The sequence below is a fragment of the Astyanax mexicanus genome, unplaced genomic scaffold (genome assembly GCF_023375975.1).
Source record: "Astyanax mexicanus isolate ESR-SI-001 unplaced genomic scaffold, AstMex3_surface scaffold_43, whole genome shotgun sequence".
In the NCBI taxonomy this organism is placed as follows: Eukaryota; Metazoa; Chordata; class Actinopteri; order Characiformes; family Acestrorhamphidae; genus Astyanax; species Astyanax mexicanus.
This window is the reverse complement of record NW_026040053.1, coordinates 22,201-37,500: the sequence shown is the minus strand read 5'-3', so window position 1 is coordinate 37,500 and position 15,300 is coordinate 22,201. Positions and strand designations below refer to the sequence as shown.

Sequence of the window (15,300 nt, the reverse complement as noted above, 5' to 3'; positions counted from 1 at the left end):
CAGTGTGTGTTACTGTGTGTGTTACTGTGTGTGTTACAGTGTGTGTTACTGTGTGTGTTACTGTGTGTGTTACTGTGTGTGTGTGTGCATTACTGTGTGCGTTACTGTGTGTGTTACAGTGTGTGTGTGTGCATTACTGTGTGTGTTACTGTGTGTGTGTGTGTGTGTGCATTACTGTGTGTGTTACTGTGTGTGTGTGTGTGTGTGCATTACTGTGTGTGTTACTGTGTGTGTTACAGTGTGTGTTACTGTGTGTGTTACAGTGTGTGTTACTGTGTGTGTGTGTTACAGTGTAGAGTTTGAGTGTGTGTAACAGTGTGTGATATTTAAGCAATAGAACAGGAGAGGGAGTGTGTTATAGTGAATATGAAATGTGATTTGATCGTAGGCAGAGTATTCGCTATAACACACTCCTTCTCCTGTTCTATTACTTTTATACAACTTTTTTTTTTAAGCAGGGTTCATACGGTCATAAAAACCTGGAAAAGTCATGGTATTTAATAACTGCATTAATTTCCAGGCCTGGATAAGTCTTGGAAAAGTCGTGGAAATTTGGTCTACAAATCTTAGTGTTTTTGATCTATCGACGGAGAAAATCTATTTTAAGCTACCAAATTTCATTTAGTTCAGCTCAGAGTTAATTCAGTAATTTAGCCCTACACATTTTATTATTGAAGATTGTGTCAACATTGTGTAAAGAAATAGTTTTTTCTATATATATATATATATATATATATATATATATTTTGGTTGATTTTTGGTTTTATTGTCCATTTCTGCACTGATGTTTTAACAATCGTATTGTCATGAAAATTTGCCTTAAAGGTATGGATAAGTCATGGAAATTTCTTGGTTAAAAACTGTGAATCCTGTTTTTAATGAATAAAGAAAATGAAAAGACCCTCAAAAAATTTGATTATAAATATGCTTTAATATGGACAGTGCCTTCCGCCAAAAAGTAGTTGGCAGAAGTAGCACAACAAGTGAACTGTAACAGAACTGTAGCTATAAAACAGTGTATGGTTTATACAGAATAACACCACCAACATTATTTTAGAATTAAAATTAGGAATAAGTGAAGAGCAGTGAAAGTTAAGGTGGTTAGTAAAAGTTAGGAGCGTGAAATAACACTGAAACTCTGCTGTTCTGCTCTGTGGAGTCGTCTTCATGTGAAATCTGTGTGTTTTTGCCTGTTTGTTGCCTAGCTGTGCCTGCAGGACTGTGGTTAGGTTAGCGTAGCGTGCTTTAGCTTAGCAATAGCCTGTACTAAGCTAATGCTAATGCTGGTGCTGATGCAAAAATATCTTGTGTATATAAATATGCCGTTACTCAGTAACACAAAATTAGTGTGAAAAGACTGTGCTGTTATCTTAAATAACACTTCTCAACCAATCAGATTGTGAACTTATTGTTGTATAATGTGAATTAGAGTTTGCGTTTCCTTGTTTGTGTGTAAGTAATAAATGTAATGTGTAATATGGGGTGTGTGTAATATGATGTGTGTGTTCTCCCGCAGTGGTTCGAGCTGCAGTCTGGCGGCTGGTCTGGAGTCTCTGGGTCTGACGGATATCCGGACTCTGGTACGGTTGATGTGTTTGGCCGCGGCGGGTCGAGCCGGGCTCTCCACCGGTCTGTCCTCGGGCCCCGGACCCTCAGAGCGGCCCCGGGGGGCCAACAAGCCCACCAAGCCCATCTCCTGCCTGGCCTACCTCAGCACCGCCGTGGGCTGCCTGGCCTCAAACAGCCCCAGCGCCGCCAAACTGCTGGTCCAGCTCTGCACCCAGGTCTGAACTACTTTTTAAATTTTAATTTAAAAGCCGTTTGACCAGTGGTAGGATGGTCCCCCCTTTAATGTGAGTCTTGGTCCTCCCAAGGTTTCTTCCTCCTCCTGCAGCTCTGAGGGAGTTTTTCACTGGGGGTTCTGTATTCTGTATTTTCTATGTTTAATGTTTTGCCTGATTCTTTGTCCTGTAATCATGTTTCTGTAAAGCTGCTTTGTGCCAACACCAGTTGTAAAAAGCGCTATACAAATAAATTTGATTTGATTTGATTTGATACTACTGCTGATACAACAGACAATTTTTCTCATTTAGAGCATTTATTTACAGAAAATGAGAAATGGCTGAAATAAAAAAAAAAAGATGCAGAACTTTCAGACCTCAAATAATGCAAAGAAAACAAGTTCATATTCATAAAGATTTAAGAGTTCAGAAATCAATATTTGGTGGAATAATCCTGGTTGGTTTTTAATCCGTTTTTTTTTCATGCATCTTGTCATCATGTTCTCCTCCACCAGTCTTACACACTGCTTTTGGATAACTTTATGCTGCTTTACTCCTGGTGCAAAAATTCAAGCAGTTCAGTTTGGTGGTTTGATGGTTTGTGATCATCCATCTTCCTCTTGATTATATTCCAGAGGTTTTTAATTTGGTAAAATCAAAGAAAATCATTGTTTTTTAGTTGTCTCTTATTTTTTTCAGAGTTGTACACTGGGATCTAAACTATTCTAAAATATTCTGCAGAAATTGCAAAAAAAAGTCTGAACAAGTGAAAAGGCCGAATTTATTCCAAATATTAAAATGTAATTTATTTTATCACTAAGGACACGCCCATTAACTAACAACCTGTGGATCTTTATTTCAGGATGGTGTAGAATATTCTGAACATTAGATAAATAAATAGATAATTTATTGATCCATGAGGGGAATTCTGGGAATATAATAGGGTAGTAATGAAGGGTATAGAAGCCCCGCCGCTGTAGCTCTGCTGCTGTATAAGAGCTGCTCTCCTCTCTGTGTAGAACCTGATCTCTGCAGCTACAGGGATGAATCTGACCACGGTGGACGACCCCATCCAGAGGAAGTTCCTCCCCAGCTTCCTGCGGGGCGTGGCCGAGGAGAACAAGCTGGTGACCTCCCCAAACTTCGTGGTGACTCAGGCGCTGGTGGCTCTGCTGGCTGATAAAGGAGCCAGACTGAGACCCGGATACGATAAAGCAGAGCTGGAGAAGAGAGGTGAGGCATAATCATAATCATAATAATAATATCAACAATAATATTTAATATCAATAATAATAATTATCAATAATCATCATTATTATTATTTATGTCTTTTGATTTTGCTATCAGTTAAAATTTTCTGGTCCCGTAGAGTTTAGTTTGTTAAGGTTCAGCCATGGGTTTGGTCGAGGTTTAGTCATGGATTAGTTGCTGTTTAGTCGTAGATTATTCAGATAATTTGAGGGTTAATTAGGGATTAGTGGCAGGTTAGTCAAGGGTTAGTTAAAGTTTAGAAAATGTTTAGCTGTAGTTCAGTTGTGGGTTAGTTGAGGTTTAGTAGAGGTTTAGTTGTGGTGTAGTCAGGGTTAAGTTGTGAATTAGTCGCAGGTTAGTCTAGGTTTAGTCAGGGGGATTAGTGGCAGGTTAATAAAGTTCTGGATTTGAATTAGTTTAGAGTTTAGTTGTGGATTAGTCGAGGTTTAGTCACAATTTAGTCATGGATAAATCCTAGGTTTGGTTTGGGTTTAGATGTGGGTTAGGTGAGGTTTATTAGAGGTTTAGCTGTGGTTTAGTCAGGGTTTAGTCGTCATAGATTAGTTGATGTTTGTCTGGGTTTAGTTGTAGATTAGCTAAAGTGTAGTCAGGGTTTAGTCATAGGTTAGTCTAGGTTTAGATGTGAGTTAGTCGGGGGTTAGTTGTGGTTTAGTCGCAGGTTAGTCTAGGTTTAAATGTAGTTTATAGAGGTTTAGCTGTGGTTTAGTCAGGGTTTAGTCGTAGATTAGTCGCAGGTTAGTCTAGGTTTACATATGAACTAGTCGGGGGTTAGTTGTGGGTTAGTCATGGGTGAGTCGAGGTTTAGTTTTTGGTTAGTCACGGATTAATCGAGGGTTAATTGGGGATTATTCACAGGTTAGTAACGAGTTAGTCAATGTTTAGTAGAGGTTTAGCTGTATTTCAGTCGTGGGTTAGCCAAGGTTTAGTTGTGGTTTACTAGAGGGTTAGTTGTGGGTTAGTCGTAGGTTATAGTCTAGGTTTAGATGTGTGCTAGTCGGGGGTTAGTTGTGGTTTAGTCATGGGTGAGTCGAGGTTTAGTTTTGTGTTAGTCACAGATTAATTGAGGGTTAGATGGGGTTAGTTGAGGTTTAGTCCTCTGATCATCACTGCTACTCTTGTGTAATCCCTTGTTGTTCCTCTCATTGTGTGTGTGTGTGTGTGTATTTATATGTCTGTGTGTGTGTGTGTGTGTGTGTGTGTATATGTTGCCGTGGGTCTCACAGGGTTAATATCCTCTCTCTGTGCCCCGCCCCCCGCTGCAGGGCCGCTGGATCTGGCCAATGCGCTGGCGGCGTGCTGCCTGTCGTCCCGCCTCTCCTCTCAGCACCGGCAGTGGGCGGCGCAGCAGCTGGTCCGAACACTGGCGGCTCACGACCGAGACAACCAGAACCGCCCGCAGACCTTCACCGACATGACCGGAGACCTGCGCAAGAGCTCCACCATCAGACTGGAGGCTCACCAGGGCCGGGTAAGAACCCGCCGGAACCTGGGAGAACCCACCAGAACCCGAGGGAACCCAGGAGAATGCAGTTTAGGCTTGTGTTGGGCAGACTGGGAATTAGTGATAGGACAGATTTTATCTTTTTTTTTATTAATATCATCCTTTAAAAAAAAATTTGAGTAGTATCACATGTGGTATATTGATTAATTGAAGTATAGTGATGTTATGCTCTATGGATGCAATACATCATAATTAAAATTTAAATATAAAGATATAAAATATAAAGTGTCAAAAGTGTTTTATGTAGTGTTGTGTTTAAACCCCGCCCACTTCAGATTATGGCAGTTTATAATGATATATTGAATTGTAACTGTATAGAGTTGCATAACATATTCTAGGCTTCTGGTAATGTTCTGGTCTATAGTGTTATTTTTGGTAATGTTATGGTCTGTAATGTCACTGATGGTTATAATGTAAGATTGTGGTTGGTAATGTTATGTTTGGTGATGTTCTTGTCGGTAATGTTATGGTCAGTGATATTCTCGTTGGTAATGTTATGGTCAGTAATGTTATGATCTGTAATGTTATGGTCAGTAATGTTATGGTCAGTGATGTTATGGTCAGTGATGTTATGATCTGTAATGTTATGGTCAGTAATGTTATGGTCAGTGATGTTATGGTCAGTGATGTTATGGTCAGTAATGTTATGGTCAGTAATGTTATGATCTGTAATGTTATGGTCAGTAATGTTATGGTCAGTGATGTTATGGTCAGTGATGTTATGGTCAGTAATGTTATGATCTGTAATGTTATGATCTGTAATGTTATGGTCAGTGATGTTATGTTATGTTGAGTAATGTGATGTTATGTTCAGTAATAAGGTGATCTGTAATGTCTGTAATGTGATGTTATGTGATTGTGTTGGTCAGGTGATCTCCTGCGGCTGGTGCAGTAAGAAAGGGCTGCTGGCCACCAGTGGGAACGACGGGACGGTTCGAGTTTGGAATGTAACCAAAAACCAGTACACCCTGCAGCAGACCTGCGTCTTCAACAGATCGTGAGTTTAATATAAAATTACATTTATAATAAGTCCTCACAGCCCATCTCGCACTAAGATATCACCATACGATAATGATATATCACTATACTGTGATACTCAGTATATCACAATACAGTTTTCTACAATATTTCACAGTTTATGTGTTTCTGAAGAGGATAAAATACTCCTAAATAAACAATTTCCAGCAATTATAGATTTATTGATACGATATATCATATCTATATCTATACAGTACGATATATTGTCCCATTCCTAATATGAGATAGTGATTATGATGGTGGTGATGTTGGTAATGATTATGTTGATGGTGATGATGTTGGTGATAATGATTGTGATGTTGGTTATTATGATTGTGGTGGTGATGATTATGTTGTTGATGATGCTGATGTTAATGTTAATTGTGGGTGATTATGTTGGTGATGATAGTGATAATGATGTTGCTGGTGATGATGTTGGTGATGGTGGTAATGATGGTGATGTTAGTAATGATGATGTTGGTGATGTTGAATTTGTCGATGATGATTGTGATGATGTGGATAATGATGGTGATGTTAATGGTGATGATTATGTTGATGATGGTGATGTTAATGGTGATGATTATGTTGATGATGATGCTGATGTTTATGTTGGTGATTATGTTGGTGATGATCGTGAAAGTGGTGATGTTGATGATGTTGCTGGTGATGTTGGTAATGTTGGTGATGTTAATAATGATGATGGTGATTATGTTGGTGATGGTGGTCATGATGGTGATGTTAATAATGATGATGTTGGAGATGGTGGTAATGATGTTGCTGGTGATGATGATGGTGATGTTAATAATGATGATGGTGGTGGTGATGATGTTGATGTTAATAATGATGATGTTGATGATAATGATGTTAATGTTGATGGTGGTGATGATGGTGATGTTAATAATGATGATGATGATGGTGATGATGATGGTGATGATGTTGATGTTGGTGATGATGGTGATGTTGATAATGATGATGATGGTGATGATGATGGTGATGATATTGATGTTGGTGATGATGGTGATGTTAATAATGATGATGGTGGTGATGATGATGGTGATGTTAATAATGATGATGTTGGAGATGGTGGTAATGATGTTGCTGGTGATGATGATGGTGATGTTAATGATGATGATGATGGTGATGATGATGGTGATGATGTTGATGTTGGTGATGATGGTGATGTTAATAATGATGATGGTGGTGATGATGATGTTGATGTTAATAATGATGATGTTGATGATAATGATGATGATTGTGATGGTGATGATGGTGATGGTGATGATTATGTTTTGCAGGGATGGTTCCCCCGAGGAGAGTGGGGGTGGGTTAGGGTCTCCGGGTGAGCCGGGACTGGCGCCGGTGGCGTGGAGTATGAGTGGCAGGTTTCTGGCTGCTGCCATGGAGAAAGTTATCAACATCTGGCAGGTTAACGGTGAGTCACTGACAGGAAGTCAAACTGTGATTAAATTCACCAATAATTACACCAGTAAATGGTGGTTAAAACTGATGTGTGTGTGTGTGTATGTGTATGTGTGTATATGTGTGTGTATGTGTGTGCACGCGTGTGTGTGTGTGTATGTGTGTTAGGTGGTAAGGGATTATTGGACCTGCAGCCTCACTGGGTGTCGGCGTTGTCGTGGCCAGAGAACGAGCCGGGCTGTCTGTGGGCCGGAGAACCGCGTGAGGTTCTGCTGGTGGGTCGGATGGACGGAACTCTGGGTCTTATTGAGGTTCTAGATGCTTCAAACATGCAGAGAACCGAACTTCAGCACTGCTACAGGAAAGACGGTACTGAAACACTGAATCAGCACAATACAGCTCATATAGAGCAGCACTGACTAACTTTATAGAGAAAGAGCGGTAGAAAAAGTGCTAGAGAGCACAGTAAAAAGAGATAGAGCAGTAGGAAAAGGGTAAAGAGAGGTAGAGAGAGCACTAGAGATAGATCAGTAGAATAGATAAGTAGAGGTAGAGCAGAAGAAAGAGAGGTAGATAGAGCAGCAGAGAGAAAACAGTATGAGGAGAAGAGGTAGAGCAGAAGAAAGAGAGGTAGATAGAGCAGTAGAGAGAAAACAGTAGGATAAGGGGTAGAGATAGAGCAGTAGAGAGGTAGAGAGCGCTTTAGAAAGAGAGAAGAAGAGAGAGCAGTTGAAAGAGGTATAGCGATAGAGCAGTAGAAAGAGAGGTAGAGAGCGCTTTAGAAAGAGAAGAAGAGAGAGCAGTTGAAAGAGGTATAGCGATAGAGCAGTAGAAAGAGAGGTAGAGAGCGCTTTAGAAAGAGAAGAAGAGAGAGCAGTTGAAAGAGGTATAGCGATAGAGCAGTAGAAAGGGGTAGAGATAGAGCAGTAGAGAGAAAACAGTAGGAAGAAGGGTAGAGGTAGAGCAGAAGAAAGAGGTAGAGAGAGCAGTAGAAAGGGGGCTAGATAGCAGTAGAAATATAGAGCAGTAAAAAGAGAGGTATAGAGAAAATAGTAGAATAAGCAGTAGAGATAGAGCAGTAGAAAGAGAGGTAGAGAGAACAGTAAAAAGAGCAGTAGAAAAAGGGGTAGAGAGAAGTAGAAGGAGAGGTAGAGCAGTGTACAGAGGAAGAGCAGTAGGATACGAAAGAGAACGGTAGAAAGATAGGTAGAGCATTGAAAAGAGAAGCAGTAGAAATAGAGCAGAAGCGAAAGGGCAATAGATTTTATTAAATACAATTTCATATAAAATGGATATATATATATGTTAAAATGTATCTATTTATATAACCTGACTTTCTCACAGTTTGAGCAGGAGTGTGTTGATAACCTGTTTGTTTGTTTGTTTGTTTGTTTGTTTGTTTGTTTAGTGGCTGTGATGCAGATTGCGTGGTACAGTGAGGACCGCCCCTTCGCCGTGGGTTACGCTGATGGGAAGCTTCTGATTGGTTCTAAGGAGCCGCTGGAGAGCGGGTCTGTGGTGGTGATTGATGCTCATAAGGTCAGTAGTGTGGGGGGGTATTTTCCCTGTAATAAAGTTATAGGAGTTAAATTAGAAATAGAGTTCAGAAGAGTAGAAGTGGACGCTCTGTTTGAGCTGGGTTCTCTCTGTAATAAAGTTATAGGAGTTAAATTAGAATTAGAGTAGAGCAGAGTAGAGTTGAGTTGAGTAGATACTCTGAGCTGTGTTCTCTCTGTAATTAAGTTATAGGAGTTAAATTAGAAGTTGAGTAGAGTTTATTAGAGTTTATTAGAGTTTATTAGAGTTTATTAGAGTTTATTAGAGTTAAGTAGAGTAGAGCAGAGTAGAGTAGAGTAGAGTAGAGTTGAGGAGAGTGGAGTAGACGCTCTGTTTGAGCTGTGTTCTCTCTGTAATGAAGTTATAGGAGTTAAATAAGAAGTCAAGTAGAGTTTATTAGAGTTAAGTAGAGTAGAGTTGAGTAGATTAGACGCTCTGTTTGACTCTGTGTTCTCTGTGTTTTTCTCTGTGTGATCAGGAGAGCATCAGTTCTCTGCGCTGGGCTCCGACCGGGAGCATCCTGATGAGCTGTGCCAAAGAGGAGACTGTGCGCCTGTGGGCGGGGTCGGGGGCGGGGCCAGGACGGAGCTGGGCGTGTCTTCAGAGCATCACTCATCACTCTGTGGTGAACGCTGTGGTCTGGTGCAGTCTACCGGGACAGGGACCAAAATCACTGAATATGCTGTCCACGTGTGTATAACCTCACACACACACACACACACACACACACTCACACACACACTCACACAAACACATAGTGAATCATGTAGTGACTTAAAAACAGTGTTAAACAAACCAGAATACTCTATGAAGTATTTAGATACTCTTATCCTTATCCTGAGTCCTGATGAGTGCCAGTTTTATCATTATAACATTTTTGATGGTATTTGCAGTAACTACACTTGAGGATATTTTTAATGTTGAGTAGAGTAGTTGTTGTTTCTCATAATCTGGATTCGAACATAACTCAAATATTCACTATTCACTGTATACCTGTAACTCTACCTCTTCACTACTTTACTTTAACTGATGCTCTCAAACACTTTATTAAGAGACAAGAAATTCAAGTAATTAACTCTTGATGAGTTCAGCACAGCTGTTAACTGAAAGCCTGAATTCCAGGAGACTCTACCTCATAAATCTGACTGAGAAAATCCAGCAGAGATGTTCAAAACTCATCATCTAAATAAGAGGAGATACTTTGAAGAATGTAAAATATAAAATATATTCTGGTTTGTTTAACAGAGATCACTTCAGTTTCTGAATGAGTTTCTCTGATTTTGCTATTTATAGGTTTATGTTTGAGGTAAATGAACATTGTTGTTTTATTCTATAAACTACAGACAACATTTCCCCCAAATTACAAATAAAAATATTCTCATTTAGAGCATTTATTTACAGAAAATGAGAAATGACTGAAATAACAAAAAAGATGCAGAACTTTCAGACCTCAAATAATGCAAAGAAAACAAGTTCATATTCATAAAGTTTTAAGAGTTCAGAAATAATCAATATTTGGTGGAATAATCCTGGTTTTTAATCACAGTTTTTTTCATGCATCTTGGCATCATGTTCTCCTCCACCAGTCTTACACACTGCTTTTGGATAACTTTATGCTGCTTTACTCCTGGTGTAAAAATTCAAGCAGTTCAGTTTGGTTTGATGGCTTGTGATCATCCATAATTACTTAATTACACATTCTTCTCTCTTCTGTGTGTGTGTGTGTGTGTGTGTGTGTTACAGGTGTTGTCAGAATGGACTGGTGACCGTGTGGACGGTACCTCAAGACCCCTCAGCCTTTTGCCAATCATCTGCCAGCACAGATGCATGGTGGGAAATGGAGTCCAAGTCTAAACCCAGGGTGAGACTCCACCTACAGAAAAACCTTCCCGAGAAAAGTGTGTATCTAACTGCTGCTGTAACGTGTGTGTGTGTGTGTGTGTTTGATTTATAGCTGGCACCACGGCAATATGAGGAAGCAGTGTGTGTGTTCCAGCTGCGGGGTCACATGACCCCAGTGCGGACGGTAGCGTTCAGTCCGGATGGTCTGGCTCTGGTGTCGGGAGGAGTTGGAGGACTCTTAAACATCTGGTCTCTTCGGGTCAGTTAATATAACCATAATTAATTAAGAGAAATAGTACATGCATTAAGGTGTACTTTTCCTGTCGTTACGATAGCAAAGACACACTGACGCTCTAAAAATCAAGCTGTTTTACTTTTGAGTTGTTTTTAAATCTAGGCTGAAGTCGTTTATGGTCTATATTAGTCTCTGTATGTGTGAATGTAAGACACAGCTGCAGAGAATCAGAACTCAGGTGATAGGGAGTAGGAACTGTTTATGATTGGTTGATTGGTTTAAGAAAGGCATGTGACTGTGGTCTGAAGGGAAGTGGTATTCTGGGTAATGTAGTTCAGAGTATCAGCAGAAGATGGGGAAAAATCTACCAGTCTGCCCACAGTTATGCTTCCTAAGCAATAGAGATTCAGTAAGAGACATGAATAAGGTTGAATTAGATAATTTGATGTCAGGTTTAATTACCAGAATAATACTGGAAATCAACTAAGTTACCAGAGTTATAGAGTTAAATAAAAACTACAAGTGTAATATAAGCAGACCACATCCTGTCTTCTGCCCAATCTCCTCATGACTTATTTATGAATTATTATTATTATTTATTTATTTTTATTTTTTTATAATAATAAATAAAAATTGTCCTCTTCGGAGGACAACTATTTTTATTACAAGAAGATAAAATGTATAATAAATAATAGTACTGATAATAGTAATAGAAAAAAGGGGAAAAATCCAAACCAAATAGTAAGTCATTATTATTATTATTATTATTATTATTATTATTATTATTATTATTATTATTATTATTATTAGATGTTAGTTCCTTGTCACATCTGACTTTATGGATATGCTGACAAATAAACTTATGCCCTTCAATTTTCTTTAAATGTACCTGTTGATTTGCTCTGTGTCTGCTGTAAAGTGTATGAAGGAAGTGTGTAATAAAAAAAACTTTAATTATAAAAAAAGAGTTTCAGAAGAAGAAATAGTTTCAGGAAGTGTGACACGAAAAAACATTTCTGCTGATTCTCTTCATTATCTTTATTATAATTATTTTAGAAACATTTACTATTATCTAAATAAATGTTAATTCAAATATAATTGAAATATATATACTATACATTTGGTTTCTGTTTCATTTCTAATGATGTTTACGTACATTAATGTACATTTGTGAAACTGGGAGTCTTAGATAACCCATTATTAGTCAATAGCAGTGAGAAAATGCGGTCTGTAGATAAAAACACTTCTCTCTAATTATTTAATGTGTGTGTGTGTGTGTGTGTATAGGATGGTTCAGTGCTGCAGACGGTGGTTGCTGGTTCTGGAGCGGTTCTGAACACAGTTTGGATCCCAGATGTCGGAGTGGCCGTCTGCTCCAACCGCTCTAAGGTCATTATAATTTTATTTCTTTATCAATATAAATATTTATGTATATATTGATATATTTAGTATGTTATTATATATTAATGCGTGTTCTGTACGTTGAGTTGTTGGTTGTTTGTTCTGCAGGACGTTCTGGTGGTGAACTGCTCCTCAGAATTCATCACAGCCAATCACGTGCTGGCAACCTGCCGCACCGCCCTGAAGAAGCAGGGGGTTGTGGGATTGAACATGGCGCCGTGCATGAGGGCCTTCCTGGAGAGACTTCCCATCATGCTCCAGGAGCAGTACACCTATGAGAAGGTACGAAACAAAAAATCAACAATTTATTTTATAGGAGAATCTGGGCTAGATTAATGTTATGCTAATAACAGCTGATTTTATCTGACTCCACCCACAGCTAAAATCTGAAAAATGCTAAAAAACGGGAGGTGTAGTTTGGAAGGGGCACTGGGTGATGTATGGGTTTAGGGGTGGGGCCGGAGGGAGAGCTGATTGGGCTGAGCAGTGTGCCTCTGATATCGGTGAGATGCAGATGATTGGATGTCAGTAGGGGGCGGGATTATTAATTGACTAATTTGCATATTGTGAGTATCTGAGTATTTATCATTTGTTTATTGACAATTTTGCTGTGTGTGTGTGTGTGTTACAGCCACACGTAGTGTGTGGAGAGCAGTTGATCCACAGTCCGTATATGCAGTGCTTGGCGTCGTTGGCAGTGGGGCTTCAGCTGGACACTCTGCTGTGCCGCCCCCCGGTGCCCCCTCACCTGGCACACTGCCCCGTGGAGCCTGGCACCACCTCTTCTTCCTCTTCCTCTTCCTCATCCTCCTCTTCCTCACACTCGTGGGGCAGCAGCGAGTGGGCGTGGCTGCACTGCTTTTCCACCACGGTGAAGACGGCCGAGGCGCTCGCCCGCGGGCACACCTTCCCAGAATCCTTCAGTGTGCCCGATCTGGAGCCCGTGGCCAAGGACAAGATGGCACTACTGATGGTGAGATACATGAAGCTAGATTTAAAAAGTAATTCTGTGCAAAAAAAACATTCAGATTTTTTCGTTTTTTAAAGGCAACGTACACACAGCAGGAAAAAATTGCCCAAATCTAATTTTCTCACCAGATCTGATGTTTATTTTGAACTGTTTACACTGTGTTTTAATGTGATTTATAATCTGACATACATCTGAACAGTATGCACTAGTTCGGTTAATTACACTTTCGGTTTGCAAAATAGAGTAAGTGCAATTTTACATACAGACATTTTATCTTTTTAATCTAATATGTCTGACAACGCTCCTAATTTCTGAAGTGTTTATACGTCCTTAACTGGTTGTCGGGCCTGTCACAGGCTAACCCGCGCTTATTTTCTAAACATTCCTCTGAGGATTGAACTAGTACCGAAAAAAGTTCCAGCATTTTCAACACAAACACTCAGTGAAATAAAACTTATATTTATCTAGAAATAAATTCTACGGTTTCTAAAAACTGCAGTGTCATCCCTCTCCGTTGAGGATCCGTAATTAATTGATGAAAACGATGATAATAATCTCTTCTTCAGAGTTTCTTCATTGACTCGTGCATTGCATTATGTCTCAATTTTCTGTCACAAACCGTTCTGACGCTTTCTGAAGTATAAAACTATACTCAATGTCCGACAGTACGTGAGTTTCTCTGCGGCTGCGCATGATATGAACGCATGGACTTGTAAACAATGTTTTGAATCAATGATTCACTTAACCCAACGAGTCGACTTAACCCAAACCCAACACCAAACAGTGCTGGAGATAAAAATAACTTATTTTAAAAGTTCATTTTTTGCTTCTACAGCAGCTGTTCCAAATATTTCCATAATGTGTTTTCTGTGTGTTTTATGTGTTTTGTGGGTGGGGCTACAGGACAACAGTAAATGGGTTCCTGGGATGGATGAGCAGATCATGTCCTGGGCCACTTGCAGACCAGAGGTAACCGGATCAGAACCGCAGCACTGCACCATAACCGTGTTTAATGATGTGGCAGTACTGAGGCTGGAGTTAAGAGTGTGTGTGTGTGTGTATGTGTGTGTGTGTGTTTAACAGGATTGGCACCTGGGGGGTAAGTGTGATGTGTACCTGTGGGGCGCTGGTCGGCACGGGCAGCTCGCCGAGGCGGGACGCAACATCCTGGTACCGACACCCGCCACCTCCTTCTCTCAGGCTCAGCAGGTACAACAACAAACACACACTATACACACACACACACTACACACACTATACACACACACACACACTAAACACACACTATACACACACACACACACACACTATACACACACACACTACACACACTATACACACACACACACACACTATACACACACACACTACACACACTATACACACACACACTAAACACACACTATACACACACACACACACACACTACACACACTATACACACACACACACACTATACACACTACACACACACTACACACACTACACACACTATACACACACACACACACACACTATACACACACACACTACACACACTATACACACACACACACACACTATACACACACACACTACACACACTATACACACACACACTAAACACACACTATACACACACACACACACACACTACACACACTATACACACACACACACACACACACACACTACACACACACTACACACACACACACTACACACACTATACACACACACACACACTATACACACACACACACACACACTACACACACACTACACACACACTACACACACACACACTACACACACTACACACACACACACTACACACACTATACACACACACACACACTAAACACACACACACTACACACACACTACACACACACACACTACACACACTACACACACACACACTACACACACTATACACACACTATACACACACACACACACTATACACACACACACACACTAAACACACACTATACACACACACACACACTACACACACTATACACACACACACACACACACACACACTACACACACTATACACACACACACACACTATACACACACACACTAAACACACACTATACACACACTATACACACACACACTACACACACTATACACACACACACACACACACACACTACACACACTATACACACACACACACTATACACACACTATACACACACACACACACTACACACACTATACACACACACACACACACTACACACACTATACACACACACACACACTAAACACACACTATACACACACACACACACACACTACACACACACAC

The 15,300-nt window shown here is 40.0% G+C and overlaps 1 protein-coding gene across 5 annotated transcripts in view; it reads left to right on the top strand.

The window, feature by feature from the left end:
* The window catches only part of herc1 (HECT and RLD domain containing E3 ubiquitin protein ligase family member 1), a 110,927-nt gene that overhangs the window by 78,832 nt on the left and 16,795 nt on the right, over positions 1-15,300 (top strand). For 4 of the 5 annotated variants that reach the window (XM_049473670.1, XM_049473669.1, XM_049473668.1 and 1 more), the window contains exons 49-63: positions 1,517-1,784; positions 2,801-3,014; positions 4,277-4,521; positions 5,424-5,551; positions 6,867-7,003; positions 7,159-7,359; positions 8,399-8,529; positions 9,026-9,237; positions 10,291-10,408; positions 10,502-10,648; positions 11,912-12,013; positions 12,134-12,307; positions 12,657-12,998; positions 13,899-13,964; positions 14,079-14,204. In XM_049473670.1, the coding sequence (XP_049329627.1) occupies positions 1,517-1,784; positions 2,801-3,014; positions 4,277-4,521; positions 5,424-5,551; positions 6,867-7,003; positions 7,159-7,359; positions 8,399-8,529; positions 9,026-9,237; positions 10,291-10,408; positions 10,502-10,648; positions 11,912-12,013; positions 12,134-12,307; positions 12,657-12,998; positions 13,899-13,964; positions 14,079-14,204 (2,611 nt within the window). The remainder of the gene's footprint in view (positions 1-1,516; positions 1,785-2,800; positions 3,015-4,276; positions 4,522-5,423; positions 5,552-6,866; positions 7,004-7,158; positions 7,360-8,398; positions 8,530-9,025; positions 9,238-10,290; positions 10,409-10,501; positions 10,649-11,911; positions 12,014-12,133; positions 12,308-12,656; positions 12,999-13,898; positions 13,965-14,078; positions 14,205-15,300) is intronic. The other variant, XM_049473671.1, reaches the window with a different exon arrangement.